This window comes from Schistocerca serialis, chromosome 2 (genome assembly GCF_023864345.2).
Source record: "Schistocerca serialis cubense isolate TAMUIC-IGC-003099 chromosome 2, iqSchSeri2.2, whole genome shotgun sequence".
Classification (NCBI taxonomy): domain Eukaryota; kingdom Metazoa; phylum Arthropoda; class Insecta; order Orthoptera; family Acrididae; genus Schistocerca; species Schistocerca serialis.
Genome location: NC_064639.1, coordinates 545,627,390 through 545,644,589, shown reverse-complemented (window position 1 = coordinate 545,644,589; position 17,200 = coordinate 545,627,390). Strand labels below are relative to the sequence as shown.

The following is a 17,200-nucleotide window of genomic DNA, read 5'->3' as shown; positions in this document are numbered from 1 at the left end:
CTGTTAAGTTTCTCTCCCAGATCTGTACTCCTCCACGAGAAAAGAAAGACACATAGAACCAGGCAGCTTGCCAATTCACTGGTCCCAGATTTGCTTTTCATCAGAAGTATGAACAAAGGCTATTTATTTTTTTCATGATTGCTTTTGGCTGTGGTTATTTTTGAGGAACAGAGGCACTTGTTTCATTTCAGTTTGTATTTGTAGTTCATAGAATCAACCAATAACAAGCAGTAAAATGTGCACTAAGTGTTTATCAGATCCATTTAGTTATTGAACTACTCAGCTATACTGCTAAAACAAAACCAGATTTCATTGTGTAAAAAAGAAACTGCATTTTTCAATAGAAACATGTGATCACGACTGTGTCAATTTGCAGGATAGAGAGACCCAACCATCTACAAGTACATATTCAATGTCTGCATGACTTTGCACCATTGTGTGTACATATTTGATCCTTGCTCTCAATGCAGTAGGCACATGTGCCTTGTGCATATAAAAAAACTGCTCAGGTTCAAATGGGCTTTTGCCTCCTGATCACTCGTATTCCTCACAGCTACTCCAATCCCAACTCCAGTGTATGAAATGGATCCCACTTTTCTCTAAGTGTTCACATTGTTCTTCGTCCATCTACAGAGTTAAGCCCTTGTAAGAAATGGTACCCTATAGGCTTTTAATTAAGATGCAACCACTTCACATTTGAATAAAGGAAGTTTTTCCCCAAATACATTTTCACTGTTCTTCACAAAGAACATTGACTTAGGAGGGAGAAAGGACCCTGCCTCTGTTCAAATGCAAACCAGGAAGTGAGCAGAGTAAGTTTCTGCAGACCACTTGGTTTTGCTTTCCTCCCATGGTGTGCACAAAGAGGAAAAGTTCTTAGGGATACAACAATACACACTGGAGGATTCCAGAATCTTGTCAGTGGCTGTTTGGAGTGTAAGATGTAATACTGTCATCCATAAACACATCTCTGAGAGCCAGGGCTGTTACTTATTGTTCCATTTATATATAGTGTAACTTGTAATAATGTTACCACATTTGATGTTTTTATTCCTGATGGCCTCGCCGGGGAGAATTATGTATTGGTATGAAGTCCTCAAGCTAATCATAAATGTAGTTTGTATCCTGTAAGCATGTGTGGTGTTTATTGACTGGCAGAGTTGAACTGTTTACTCAGGCTCATTGATTGAACTGCTACTGGAAATTTTCACAAACAAATTGTTTACCATCATTATACCCTCACCACACCAGTACTAAGTTAATGTATTTCCATCAATTTCTTCCTAGCATCAAATTCCAGTCATCTGACACAGCTTTCCTACTTTTGACAATATAATGTAACTGGGTACATAAAAAAATCTACTCACCAAGCAGTGGCAGGAAAAAAACACACAAAAAAGAGGGGTTTTACTTATACAAGCTTTCAGAACCAGTGGTTCCTTCTTCTGGCAGAAGGATTGAAAGAGAAGGAAGAGGGATGAGGGGAAAAGGAACTCCTACTGTTTTAAAATTTTCAATTAATCAATTGTGAGCCATTTGCTTTCACAAAGCAATAATCATCATAATGCATCACTAAATAAAGCTCAACCCCTGTGATTTCAGACCTAAAAGAGTATACAGTAGCCATCACCAGTTCTTTGAACCCAAATCTCACCAAGTTCACACTTATATGACAATTTTCAGTGCTCCAGAAAGTGTGTGGTGAAATATGTAGTGGGGTTCAACATTCAGTCAATGATGAGTTCATTAGAAATGGATACACTCTTTCAGGACAAGACTGAAGCACATTATCTGCAAAGTAAAGACAAAGTGGAATTGGAGCAGTTCTTAGCTGCAAGCAGAAAGTGCAAACTTCATCTTCTAACACGGTGCAAATATTGCTCGAATGGAAGAATGTTAGTAAGCAAATAAGGAAAGGACAGAAATGAAAACAGCAATGCCGGAAACTTTAGAAGAGGCTGAGTACAAAAAGCTATGAAGGAATGGATCACAAAAGAGATGACAGAAAAAATGAATTATAGGAACAAATGTAAGAATGTCAAAACATATTTCTTGGGGAAATCAGTTTTCTGCATCAAGCTATTTTTATTTGGAATAAACATTTTATTTCATTAACTGCTGTCTAATTTTGCCTCCTCAGGCATTGTCGTGCAGCATCACACAAAAATTACATTATCTGCTTTCATCTGTCAGTACATAATGATCAGCTTGTAATGACATCCCATGTCCCTGTCAAATAGTTTCTCAGAATAACAAATTATTTAGGAATAAATAAAGGAGACAACTCACCGAAAGGGAAAAGTGCTGCATCACTGACAGGTGCACAAACAAAATGTACAGTGCTTTCCTTTGCTAGCTTTTTGAATGAAATTCCTTTCTCAAGCTGTAGGAGAAACACACACACACACACACACACACACACACACACACACACACACACACTCTCATTCATTCACTCACTCACTCAATCACTCATATGCACAACCAGTCTCCCTACATTGTGTTCAGTCGACTGGCAGCTTTTTCATGGCCCATGGTGAGTGTACTGGGGCGAGGTGGGGGGTGCAGGGTGGGGTGGGGTGGGGTGGGATGAGGTGAGTGGTGGAGAGAGGCGGGAAACAGGGAGGGGGCTAGAGGGAAGCATCCAGCGGCTCATAGGAAAATGGGAAGCCGTCTGTTGGCTAGCTAGGGGTGCTGGTAGAGGAGGCACCTGGCAGATAGCTGGGCACGCAATTTCACCGACTAAGGTGTGACATGGGAGCACACAACTAGCTAACATGTTTTGGGCAGGGGTACTGGGACAAGGTATGGTGTGTGTGTGTGTGTGTGTGTGTGTGTGTGTGTGTGTGTGTGTGTGTGTGTGTGTGTGTACACTGACCATCCACTGACCCAGTACCCCCGCCCAATATGTGTAAGATATACTATGTGATCAAAAGTATCCGGACACCCCCAAAAACATACTTTTTCATATTAGCTGCATTGTGCTGCCACCTACTGCCAGGTAATCAATATCGGCGACCTCAGTAGTCATTAGATGTCGTGAGAGAGCAGAATGAGGTGCTTTGAATGTGGCCAAATGATAGGGTGTCACTTGTGTCATATGTCTGTAAGCGAGATTTCCACACTCCTAAACATCCCTAGGTCCACAGTTTCCAATGTGATAGTGAAGTGGAAATGTGAAGGGACATGTACAGCACAAAAGCATACAGGCTGTCTTCGTCTGTTGACTGACAGAGACCGCCGACAGTTTTAGAGGGTCGTAACATGTAATAGACAGACATCTATCCAGACCATGACACAGGAATTCCAAACTGCATCAGGATCCACTGCAAGTACTATGACAGTTAGGTGGGGGGTGAGAAAACTTGAATTTCGTGGTCGAGTGGCTACTCATAAGCCACACATCACTCTGGTAAATGCCAAACACTGTCCCGCTTGATGTAAGAAGTGTAAACATTGGACGATTGAACGGTGGAAAAACATTGTGTGGAGTGACAAGTTACGGTACACAATTTGGTGATTCGATGGCTGGGTGTGGGTATGGCGAATGCCTGATGAACGTCATCTGCCAACCTGTGTACTGTCAACAGTTAAATTTGGAGGCGATGGTGTTATGGTGTTGTAGTGTTTTTCATGGGGGAGGGGGTGAGAAAGGGGGGTCTTTCACCCCTTGTTGTTTTGCGTGGCACTATTATAGTATAGGTCTGCATTGATGTTTTAAGCACCTTCTTGCTTCCCACTGTTGAAGAGCAATTCGGGGATGGCGATTGCAGCTTTCAACACGATCGAGCACCTGTTCATAATGCACGTCTTGTGGCGGAGTGGTTACACAACAATAACATCGCTGTAATGGACTGGCCTGCACAGAGTCCTGACCTGAATTCTATAGAACAACTTTGGGATGTTTTGGAACGCCAACTTTGTGCCAGACCTCACCGACCGACATTGACACCTCTCCTCAGTGCAGCACTCCATGAAGAATGGGCTGCCATTCCCCAAAAAACCTTCCAGCACCTGATTGAATGTATGCCTGTGAGAATGGAAGCTGTCATCAAGGCTAAGGGTGGGCCAACACCATATTGAATTCCGGCATTACCGATGGAGGGGCACCACGAACTTGTAAGCCATTTTCAGCCATGTGTCCAGTTACTTATGATCACATAGTGTAGTTTTGTGCTGCCATCTCATGCCGTAGTCTGTGAAATTGCATACCCACTCGTCTGCCACCTGCCTCTTCCAACTGCACCCCTAGCTAGCTGACAGATGGCTCCCCATTCTCTCACAAGCTGCTAGACGCTCCCCCCTAACCCCCTTCCTGCCACCCATCTCTCTCCATCCCTCATCCCACCCTACTCTGCAGCTAGACCTCACCCCAGTACACTCACTGTGGGCCAGGAAAGAGCCGTCAGTTGTCTGAGCATAATGTAGGCGTATGTATGTAAGTGAGTGTATGGGTATATGTATGTTTGCAAGTTTCTCCTACAGCTTGAGACAGGAATCTTATTCTGAAAGCTAGCAAAGCAAAGCTCTGTAACTTTTGTTTGTGCACCTGTCAATGACACAGCACTTCTGCCTTTCGGTGAGTCATCTCCTTTATTCCTAAATAATTCATTATTCTCAACCATAACTTTCCATACATTAAAATAGTGTATCAGCATACACTCACAGATGAGAGGCTCTGCACCTAGTACAAAAAAAGTTAAATCCAGATGCGGGTTGTACTTTTTTGCCTTGATGAAGGAAGCTGCAAATGTTTGAAACTCAAGAAGTTAACTCCTTCACTTTCTTGAGAGGAAATATATTTACAGAATTCTTCATTTGGAGTGTAGTTATTTATGGATCAGAAACCTGCACATTAATGAAGGAACAGGAAAAAATTCAGAAACTTGAAAATCTACCTTTGGGGAAAAATGGATAAAATTAAATAGGCAGAGAGATTAATGAATGATGAAGTATATGGAAGGCTAAGGAAACAAGAATCCCCTGAGGTATGCCAGAAAAAGGGAAGAGATCTGGCTTGGGCAGAATTTAAGAAAAGAATTATTGAACAGTCACATGTGTACTGCCAGTTCATAGTGTGCAGAAGGTCAGTATTTCAGTGATCAGACTTGTCGTCACCGTCAGGTGTGCTGACAAACTGACATTGGGGAGGGAATAGAGAAGGTGAGGATTACATGACCAACGTGTATCACTTCCCCTTTTGGGGTGTTCCATATGTTGTCTATGCCTGAGAGTGTGCATCCACAGCTGAATAGGTGATTGCATCGGCATTTGTGGCACTGCCAGTGGGGTGACCTGGTGTGGCATCATGGATGTAGGCAATCCACCCACTCCAGATGACAGCTCACTGTGTTTGCTGAGTGTCTTCTTAATTACACCCAGAACTGGTTCCCAAGCCTTTCTGAGACTATAGCTGCAGTTCCAGATGATAAAATAGCCCCTAGCAAAGTATTTAGGTGGCCTGTTTAAGAAGCTAGTCTCTTTCTCCATAACTTCACCTGTCTCCACATGTTACACTCTAGTGGTAGGGCGCAGAGCATGGCAACTCTGCCATTGCATGTAAACATTTTTTGGAATGCTTTTATGAGTTGTTCCTTTTCCAGGTGGAGACACTCTGTATGTGAAATGTTCCCTTGCGTACTAGTGTTTCAAGCATCACACTCCCTGCACAGGAAAGGAATTTCAGCAAGGACTGAAGGAAACAGCAAGGGAAAAGACATTGTCTTTTGACATAATTGTGTATGGTGGTGGTGGTGGTGGATCATTTCACGAAAGCTCACCTTGTGCACTTCCATCTATCTGTATCAGTTGTGGAAACGACCTCACTCCCCGATCCTTGAAGTGCGCTGTTCTAATTAAAAAAAGGCAAAATCTGTGACCTGAATGTCTCCAACTGATTCTCATATTTTGAAGCTTGAAAAAATCTGATTGTTTATATCCTGTCTCATTGATTAGTTACTCCTTCAACACTGCCCTCTGGGAGTCACTCAACTAAATTAGACAATGGGGATGATAGGGTCTTCCCTCTCATGGTAGCTGCAGCACCATCTAATGTGCGTTCTGTCATAACAATACTGGCCCTAAGAGAGCATCTGGAGCAGTCTGTACATTAGTTCGCACAGATAATCATCAGTGAGTGGTGTCATTTCCATACCACACTGGAAGCAATAGCAATGAAGTTGTGAAACACCCAAGTGATCAACAGTTGTAAGCTTTATTTAGCTCCAGGCAGGGCGGCAGTTATATACAATGAGATGACCACCTGAATCCAGCAACTCCCCCCTCCCCCCCCTCCCCCCCCCCCCTCCCCACCCAGTTTTCTCCCACTTCGGGATATCATTGCACCTCACTCCCTGTGGAGATTGTCCTGTTGACTTGTGTCTTTCTGACCTTGATCTGTGTCTCCTCACTGACTGTACTCATTCTCACCTCAATTCCACCTGCTGTGCTTTACTAGCTATCAGCTATAAAGTCTCTATCACTAATCATGTGGATTTGCTAAAGTGGTCCCTACACAACGATCTTCGTAGTAGTGACCACTTTCTAGCAATCTGTCACTTCCTTGTCACTACACAATGGGATGATTGCCATGCTGGGCTCATTGAAGAGCCACTGGCAGTTGTATACCTCTGCTGTCAACATCATCCCCTCTCTGTGAGATTGCATCAGTGGGTTGGGGAGGGGACCAAACAGCAAGGTTATTGGTCCCATTGGATTTGAGAAGGAGAGGAAAGAAGTGAGCCGTGCCCTTTCAAAGTAACCATCCCACTATTTGCAAGTGATTTGGGGAAATCATGGGAAACCTAAATCGGGATGACCGGCTGCAAGCTTGAACTGTCATCCCCCCAAATTCGAGTCCAGTGTGCTAACCTCTGCACTACCTCACTCGGTCACTTGTGCCGCTGGAACTGCTGCTCCTCTTGCTACAAGCCCCCTTCACCACCAGTTGATAGCATGGTAAATCAAAGTTGTTACAAAAGCTATTCAGGATTGTTGAAGGGCCCAACAACATCTCATGTGACATCCTTCATAGACAACCCTCATCACTTTTAAGCAGCTTTGCACTAAGGCTTGCTATCTAGTTAAACACAGTAAGAAGGAATGTTGGGAGTGCTATCTCTTCTTCTTTGGAACATATGCCTCTTAATACCAAGCTAAGCTCTGTATTCTTCTGGCCCATCACACATCAGCAACTGCTCTGTGTGTATTCCTTCATGGTGGTATTTCTACTGATGTGTCAGTTCTTGCTGAACACTTTGTGACAGCATCAGTATCCTATTCTTACTCGGCTAGTTTTTAAATGCATAAAAGGCAAGTTGAAAACATCTCCCTGTCCTTTATCTTCCATCACACTGAGTTATACAATGAACCTTTCACTCATTGGAAACTCCTCCCTGTTTAGTACACGGACCACAAATTATGATCAATCTATTTCAAGGACCTAAAGTTGCAGTTCTCTCAATTACCTTTTGGCATCTGTCCTCTCAGTTCTTCAGGAGTATCAGGATATCATTAACAGTAACACTCAAAAAACCATGAATAGGAAATGATATGTAAGCTTTTACATCTCCCACCAGTCAGGAGGCACATTTGTTCCTGGGAATCTGTAGTATTTTTATGACAGAGCTGATAGCCTTTAACAGAGTCCAGTATTTTATTAAACAGACCTCCCTGGACTGTATTTTAATTTTTAGTGACTCAATGAGAGTTTCCACACTGTTGATTGGTGCTGCTCTTGTCATCTTGTGATATCTGCTATTCATGATGCTCTGTCTGAGCTTAGTCATATTGCCTGCACATTTGTCTTTCTCTGTCTCTCAAGTTATGTGGTGTCCCAGGTAATGAATTGACCACCATTTGACTAGAGAAGCGATTACTCACCCAACATTCACTTTGATGATCCCAGATGCATATTTATGAGTGCAAATATGACATCTCTTCACTTAAAGATGGAACAACGCAACAACATTTCGTGGACAACTATCCCCTCTATATATAAAATTCCACACTATCAAGGAGACTACTGCTGTTGGGTGCACCTCCTTCTACCCTTTCTGGAAGGAATCCGCTACCATGTGTTGCTTCTGTTGGTCATACCAAATTAACACACAGTTTCATTCAGTGTAATGAGCCACCTCCAAGTTGTGGATGTGAAACCTAGCAGACAGGAGATCACATTCTGGCAGAATGCCCCTTCCTGCTGATTCTGCGTGCTAAGCATGATTTTGCAGATTCTTTGCATCTAATATCAGCGGACAACTCATGGGCAGTTCTGTTGGTTCTCTGCTTTCTCTGTGAAGGTGGTTTTTATTCACAGACAAAATGTTTTAAACTTTTTCAGGGCAGGAGGATGGTGGTTCATGATGTTGGGGCACCTCCTGCTGCATGCTGGATCTGGGTTGCACTTAACCCTACTCCCTTTACCAGCTGCCTTTCCCATCCCTCTTTTAGACTACCTTAATTGCTGTCACCCTTTTTTCTGCCATATCTTGTTTTCTGTTTTAGGGATTGCACTCTGATGAATAATGGGTGTTGTTTCATTCTTTAACACTTTGGCTATAATGGACTGATGGGACAGCTGTGGGAGGGATGAGTCCTCACTTTTATTATTATGAATGTCCCCACTAAGAGGCAGTCTTTTCTCTACAACTGTCTTCTCCCGTAATGGAACTGGCTGGTGGGGTTTCTCTTGCCACAGATGCACACTGAGAGAACCCTCATCTGTGCTCTAACTTGTGTACTAAACAAACTCAAATAACTTTATTTCTCTTTAAATTATTTCTTAGCTCTGGCACCAGTATTTTACCAATCCTGCATACCTCCATAATTTGATCAAATTTCAGTCTGATATCAGTAACTCCAGATGAAATATCTCTTGACTAAGGGCATTAATGACCTTGTGGTTTAGACCTTAACCCCCAACCACCAGCCAACCAATCAGTCACACTATATTATGGTGTGTGGCGGAAGAAACTACGTGAACAACCATCACTTCCTCTTTTCTGTTCCAATCATGAGTGGTGTGCAATGAGAATGATTATTCGTAATCCTCTGTGCAAGCCTGAATCTTGATAATCCTACTTTTCTGGTATTTTTGTGAAATATATGTAAGAGGAAGCAATATATTGGTTGGTTCTTCTAGGATTGTATGCTATTAGAATTTTAACAACAAATCACATTATGGTCAACAATACCTCTCTTGAAACATATGCCACTGAAGATGTGTGAAAATCTCTGTGATGTTTTTCTGCTTAATAAACAAACATTTGATGAAACATGATGCTCTTCTTTTGATTTTTTTCTATTGCCCATATGATCCTATATGGTAATTGCCCCAGACTAATGAGAAGTACTCTAATACGTCAACTTTGGTTTTGTAAGGTGCCTCCTTTGTTATGGGTGAACTGCCTACATATCCTAAGGATTCTTTCAGTGAATATCAGTCTAGCCTCTGCCTTTCCTACAATTACTCGTATGTGGTTGTTCCACTTTAAATCACTATATATTTTTCTCCCAGATATTTAATGTATGTGATTGCTTCCATTGACTGTTCTGTGATCATGTAGTCATACAATAACAAGTCTTTATGGGTCATAAACAGTATGTTACATTTAAATATGTGGAGTTTCAACTGCCATCGGTCAGTTTTCTGCAGATCTTCTTGCATTTCACTGCAGTTTTTAGTATTGAAGCTTCCCTGTATGAAACTGTCATCCGTGAACAGTTTCATAGAGCTTCCAATATTATCCACTAGGTCATTTATATATACTGTGACAGTAATGCTCCTCTGACAATTCCTTGGGCTACATGTGAAATAATTTTTACAGTGAAAGATTTCTCTCCATCAGGAATGACAGTATGTGTTCTGTTTGCAAGGAGCTCTTTAATCCAATAAAAAATCTGATCTGATATTTGTAAGCATACTTTTTTGCTCATTATGGAACATTGAGGAGCTGTATTGAATGCATTCCAGATGTCAAGGTGTATGGCAACAACTAGGACATTTGTGTCTACTGCCATGTTAAACAGTAGGTTCCCATATAACTGGCTGCGTAAGTCAGGTTGTAGGAAGGTGAAGACATACCACCTACAATAGGATTGTGCTTAGTAAAATCCTGTGTTGTTCAAACCAACCTTCAGATGGAACAAAGCTCTACTTTTACTAAGTAGTATAGTATCATTTTAAGTATATTACAAAGAGAAACAAAAAATTCTCTCTCCCTCTTTCTCATTTACATGAAAAGAGGCATTTGAATCACAGACTAAAAATGTTGTCAGTTCATGGTGTGTGTGTCCCAGGATGGTTGGTCATTACTTACCTCCGAGAAATGTAATTCAAGTACTGTCCGTAGACACATTAACAGTAGAATAAATGTATCCCTAATCTACAAAAAAGTTGTCCCTCATAATGGAGGAAAATGGGATGGATTTCAGAAGCTGGGAAGAACATCTCTCAGACCTCTTTCCTCAGTTTCACATCCTGGGATTGCCTCTTGAAGATAATTATTGCCCGGCCTTACTGTCTCCTAATAATTTTATCATTTTCGCAAATGAATTCTCCTTTGATATACCGGTATACATCTTTTGAGTTTCTTGTTTTCCTTATGTTTCAGCTGTACAGAGTGCATCAGTTCCTTCGTAATTCATTTTTGTCAGAATTTCCACGTTTGCTTATGCTGTATGAAAATAAACAATATTGCATACTGCAGTGGTAACAAACTGAATATTTGTTTCTTTATAATGCTCCTTCTTTTTGTCTAACACTTAAACTTTTTTAGGTACCTGAAAAAGAAAAGAAAAGATACAGTTCCCAAGGACACTGAAAGTGACATTGAAAGTGTAGCAAGTGAGGAATTTGAAGAAATGATTGATAGTATGATGGGTGTAAAGAAGGGTGATATTGACTTCGCTAATGAGATTGCTGGTAAACTTACATCATCAGAAAAAAAAGGTCAGTAGTAGCACAGCAAATTTCAGTCAGTGAAAATGATCAACAATCTGAAAATATTTTTGACGTGAATAAAGAAATTCTACACATTAAGCAACAGCAGATGAAAACCATGAAGAAAAAGTAGGAAAAAATCCTGCCATCGTTTGTGAAAAATTTCCACTGATGTTGAGTACTGGAGGACTTTTGGTGCATCTTTAAATCATGCTGGTCTCTTTTTGTACAACTTTTTCATCTGTTCTACTGGAAGGATGAGTCTGTCCCCTCAGTCCATCCCAGTCATAGAGATAATCTCATATAGGACATTATTCATTGTTTGAACATACACTCCTGGAAATGGAAAAAAGAACACATTGACACCGGTGTGTCAGACCCACCATACTTGCTCCGGACACTGCGAGAGGGCTGTACAAGCAATGATCACACGCACGGCACAGCGGACACACCAGGAACCGCGGTGTTGGCCGTCGGATGGCGCTAGCTGCGCAGCATTTGTGCACCGCCGCCGTCAGTGTCAGCCAGTTTGCCGTGGCATACGGAGCTCCATCGCAGTCTTTAACACTGGTAGCATGCCGCGACAGCGTGGACGTGAACCGTATGTGCAGTTGACGGACTTTGAGCGAGGGCGTATAGTGGGCATGCGGGAGGCCGGGTGGACGTACCGCCGAATTGCTCGACACGTGGGGCGTGAGGTCTCCACAGTACATCGATGTTGTCGCCAGTGGTCGGCGGAAGGTGCACGTGCCCGTCGACCTGGGACCGGACCGCAGCGATGCACGGATGCACGCCAAGACCGTAGGATCCTACGCAGTGCCGTAGGGGACCGCACCGCCACTTCCCAGCAAATTAGGGACACTGTTGCTCCTGGGGTATCGGCGAGGACCATTCGCAACCGTCTCCATGAAGCTGGGCTACGGTCCCGCACACCGTTAGGCCGTCTTCCGCTCACGCCCCAACATCGTGCAGCACGCCTCCTGTGGTGTCACGACAGGCGTGAATGGAGGGACGAATGGAGACGTGTCGTCTTCAGCGATGAGAGTCGCTTCTGCCTTGGTGCCAATGATGGTCGTATGCGTGTTTGGCGCCGTGCAGGTGAGCGCCACAATCAGGACTGCATACGACCGAGGCACACAGGGCCAACACCCGGCATCATGGTGTGGGGAGCGATCTCCTACACTGGCCGTACACCACTGGTGATCGTCGAGGGGACACTGAATAGTGCACGGTACATCCAAACCGTCATCGAACCCATCGTTCTACCATTCCTAGACCGGCAAGGGAACTTGCTGTTCCAACAGGACAATGCACGTCCGCATGTATCCCGTGCCACCCAACGTGCTCTAGAAGGTGTAAGTCAACTACCCTGGCCAGCAAGATCTCCGGATCTGTCCCCCATTGAGCATGTTTGGGACTGGATGAAGCGTCGTCTCACGCGGTCTGCACGTCCAGCACGAACGCTGGTCCAACTGAGGCGCCAGGTGGAAATGGCATGGCAAGCCGTTCCACAGGACTACATCCAGCATCTCTACGATCGTCTCCATGGGAGAATAGCAGCCTGCATTGCTGCGAAAGGTGGATATACACTGTACTAGTGCTGACATTGTGCATGCTCTGTTGCCTGTGTCTATGTGCCTGTGGTTCTGTCAGTGTGATCATGTGATGTATCTGACCCCAGGAATGTGTCAATAAAGTTTCCCCTTCCTGGGACAATGAATTCACGGTGTTCTTATTTCAATTTCCAGGAGTGTATTTTATCGCAAGTAGTAAAGGGTACAGCAATCAGTTACAAATAACATTTATTGCATATCCAGATTTGGGTTACTGTGTGGCCATCTTCAGTGCTAAAAGACATAAAGAACCAGTTACAATAAGGTAATATGCATGCCTTATTACACTGTCCAGTCACATTAATGTGACCACCTGCCAAAGTTTGAATAACAACTTTTTGCATTGCGCACAAATATGAGACACATGAAGATTCAGTGAGGTTCTAGAAAGTACTGACAGGGGTGTGGAGCCATGCTGAGCTCAGTGCTGCAGCCAGCTGTGCTACCTTTCTTGGTTGACGATTCATGGCACAAATAACCTGACAGAGGTGTTCCCACAGACTCTCAATTGGTTTTAAACCCAGGGAGTTAGATGGCCAGGAGAGTATGCTGAATTCATCCTGGTACTCTTTGAACCACGCACATATGCTGTGAGTTGTTTGACACATTACTGGTAGATGCTGTTGTGCCGCAGAAAAGCAAACTGCATATAGGGGTGGACATGGTCTCAAGGATAGATGCATACTTGTGTTGATACATTATGCCTTCCAGAATGACAAGATCCCCCAGAGAATTCCACAAAACCATTCCCCAGATCATAATGCTCCCTCTTCTGGCCTGGACCCTCCCAGAGATTGTTGCAAGGTGTTTGCTTTTGGATCTTTCATGCCCTACACACCAACGGTCATCTGTCTGATGGAGCATCTGAAAGGGCACATGTCACGACTCAGTGGATGTTCAGTTGGCAGTATTTGCATGCAAATTCCAGTCTTTGTTGCCTATGAACAGCGGTCAGCATTGGTGCATGAGCCAGGCACCTGTTGCGGAGGCCCACACACAGCAATGTTCGCTGAATGGTTGTTGTCGGAAGACTGTTGGTATCCATGGTTCATCAGGGCTGTCAGTTGGTCAACAGTAGCATGTCTATTTGCATGTACACGTCTACAGAGTCGTTGTTCAATTCTGTCATCTATGGCCTGTGGCGCACCACAGTTGCGTCGATGCCGGTTTGGATAGTACCACTTTGCGATGCTTGACGTACTTTAACCATGTGAACATTTCACAAACTTAGCAGTTTCAGAAATGTTTCCACCCTTGGTCTGGAAGCCAGTGATCATACCTTTTTGGTCATCAGATAAATCACTTCATTTTCACATTACGACAATGACTACACTGTTTGCGTACCTCAACCCCCCTCCCCTCCCCCCCACTCAACATGCGTTATGTACCCTCCACTGCTAGTGCAGCCTCCTGCCACTGCACGTTGATGTAGAACATAGGTGGTGGTCACATTAATGAGACTCAACCCTATAAAAGTACAGTTGTATAAGCTTTAAATGTGAGTCAGTCTTGAATACATAGCAGGAAATGTAGGTTAAAGTATTTAAAACCACTTATAAAGGGTGGTCAGAAACAGCCTGAAAAACTTGTAAGGGTGCTGCAGGCTAGGTTGTGCTGAGAAGTAATTGCGAAGAAAGAAATTTGATATGTTGTGGTATTTCAGAGTTAATAAGCAGTGAAGGTAGCAAACAGGCTGTTGCACTCACAGGTTCAAACAGCTTGCCAGATACAATTAGTGTTGAATGTTCTCATACTGTGGATGATTGCACACAAGACTACTCAGCCTGTGGCTCGGGCTCAATCCTTACTACCGTCCCATGTCAAGAACGCTGTCTCTGGTGGGCTACTTGAATTTGCATGCATAATGGCCTGATTGGCTGCTTCAGTGTTAATTAACTCTGAAGTGTTGCGATGTTTTGACTGTTATTTCTGACCACAATCTACCCTGCAACACCCTTAAAAGTTTCTCAGACTGTTTGTAACCACACTGTTAACACATAGTCCCAACTGGACTATTCATGCCAAAAGTTGAGTTCACAACAGAGGCCACTGTTGACAGTTACAACACTGCAGATTTCAGTATATTACATACCAATCTGCAGCACCCTCATTAGAAGCATGGTGCATTGACAACGTGTATTAACTTTATTTTACAATTCTACTTGCCAATCGGCAACAGGAGACATATACACAAAAAGGTTTAACTTATGGAAGCTTCTGGAGCCAGTGGCTCCTCTTTCCAGCAGAAGAGTTGAAGGGGAAGGAAGATGGGTGAAGGAAAAGGACTGGAGAGGTTTAGGAAAAGGGGATACAGTTTTGAAAAGTCATCCAGAACCCCACGTCAGGGGAGACTTACCAGATGGGATGAGAAGGAAAGACTGATTGTTGGGGACTGCACTGGATGAGATTTGAAAACCTGACAGCTTACAGATGGAAGGCAGGGTAATATCCAAGACAGAGATTAATACTAAAACATTGTGCACAAGTTAATTAGAGTGAACTAAGTGCATTGTATGTACCAGAGATTGGGGAGGGGGGGAGACGGCAAAAAATAGACAGGTCAGAAAATGAAAGATGTAGAAAACTAAAATGGAGTGAAGAAGAGAGTAGTTACTGTGAAGAAATGCTGGGACAAAGAAATTAATGTAAATTAAGACCAGGTGGGTGAGGAGTACCAAGGACATGTTGTAGCACTAGTTCCCACCTGCGGGGGAGACGGAAAAAAATAGACAGGTCAGAAAATGAAAGATGTAGAAAACTAAAATGGAGTGAAGAAGAGAGTAGTTAATGTGAAGAAATGCTGGGACAAAGAAATTAATGTAAATTAAGACCAGGTGGGTGATGAGTACCAAGGACATGTTGTAGCGCTAGTTCCCACCTGCGGAGTTCTGAGAAACTGGTGTCTGTGGGAAAACTCCAGATGGAACTTGTGATGAAACAGGCACCAATGTTATGACTGTCATGTTGTAGAGCATGCTCTGCAACAGGATATTTTGCAGTGCTGGTATATGTCCTCTGCCTATGCCCGTTCATGCTGACTGATAACTGAGTGGTTGTCATGTTGATGTAAACGGCCAAACGGTGTTTATGTAACCGCTGGTCTATGACGTGTGTCATTTCACAGGTGGCTCTCCTCTCGATACTATATGTTTTGCCAGTTACAGGGCTGATGTAGGTTGTGGTAGGAGGGTGCATAGGGAGTAGGAACCATAGGGTAGGGAGACGGGTGCAGAAGGAGCATAGAGTCTGACAAGGATGTTGTGGAGATTGGGAGGGCGATGAAAAGCTATTCTAGTGTGATGGGCAAAATCTCAATCAGGATGGGCCTCATTTCAGGGATGATTTTAGGAAGCCATTGTCTTGTTGAAGTAGCTGATTAATAATTTCAAGACCAGGATAATACTGAGTGATAAGTGGTGTGCTCCGAAGTTGTTTTTTGGAGAGGTAATCAGTACCAGGGTTGGATGTGACAGCCTGGGAAATCTGCTTTTGAACTGGGCTGATGGGGTAATTATGTCCAGAAAGGCTGAGGTGAAGTGGTGGTATATTGCTGTAGAAAGTCTGCATCCAAACAAATACATTTGCCTTGAATGCCAAGGCTGTGTGTGAGGGGACATTTGACATGGAAGGGATGGCAACTGTCAAAATGTAAGTACTGCTGTTTGTTAGTAGGTTTAATGTGGGCAGGAATGTGTAGCTGTCCTTTGGCAAGAATGAGATCAACATCAAAGAAAGTGGCATGGGATTCAGAATAGGTCCATGTGAAATTTGATTGGGTGAAGACATTTAGAGATTCCAGGAATTTTAATAGGTCAGCCTCACTACAAGTCCATATGGCAAAGATGTCACCAAGATATTTAAACAAAACCAGTGGCTGGAGGCTTATGGATCCCAGGAAAGCCCCCTCCAAGAGACCCATGAAATAGTTGGTAGGTCTGTTTTTATGTTTGCCCCTCAAAGGTGAAGTAATTGTAGGTAAATATAAATTTGATTAAGGTGAGCAAGAAGGATGTCATAGGTTCGGAATCTGGTGGGCACTGACTGAGGAAATGTTCAGCAGCAGAGAGACCATGTATGTGGGGGGCGGGGGCGGGGGCGGGGGCGGGGGCGGGGGCGGGGGGGGGGGGGGGGGTTGGTAACTTGCTTCGGTGGATGCAAATGTGGCATTACACAATAGAACTGAGTCCTGAATATAGTTCTATTTCTGATGTAATGTCAAATTAGTATCCAATCAGCAATTTTTATACTGTCAGCCCTTAGAGTGTCTAGTGGGAATGATTTTTATTTATTTAATATATTGTAAAATGGTGTTTTATGAAATGATCTTATCTGACATGATTTGCAATATTTTTAAATCTACTGTTGTATAACTCATTGCAGTTGAGGGAATGCTTATTGTATCATTACCATTCAGGAATTAAGAGCGAAAGGAATGGCGGCATGTAGATCTCAACATGAGCCCATTTCTCTATAATTTTACCCTCATGCGTATTATGTGCAAGGTAGTAATATGCTCCTAAACACCTCTCAGAAGGTGGGCTCCTTCAATTCTAAGAATAAACTTATTGTGATGGATATTGCATATGGTTTTGAGTCTCCCACGAAATTTTGTTGACACATCTGTGGCATTCCACAGATCCCTAAA

At 43.3% G+C, this 17,200-nt stretch overlaps 1 protein-coding gene across 1 annotated transcript in view; it reads left to right on the top strand.

The window, feature by feature from the left end:
- LOC126457522 (CCAAT/enhancer-binding protein zeta) overlaps positions 1-17,200 on the top strand; it is a 222,367-nt gene that overhangs the window by 129,595 nt on the left and 75,572 nt on the right. The window contains exon 13 of the mRNA XM_050093865.1: positions 10,779-10,951. Coding sequence (XP_049949822.1) covers positions 10,779-10,951 — 173 coding nt within the window. The remainder of the gene's footprint in view (positions 1-10,778; positions 10,952-17,200) is intronic.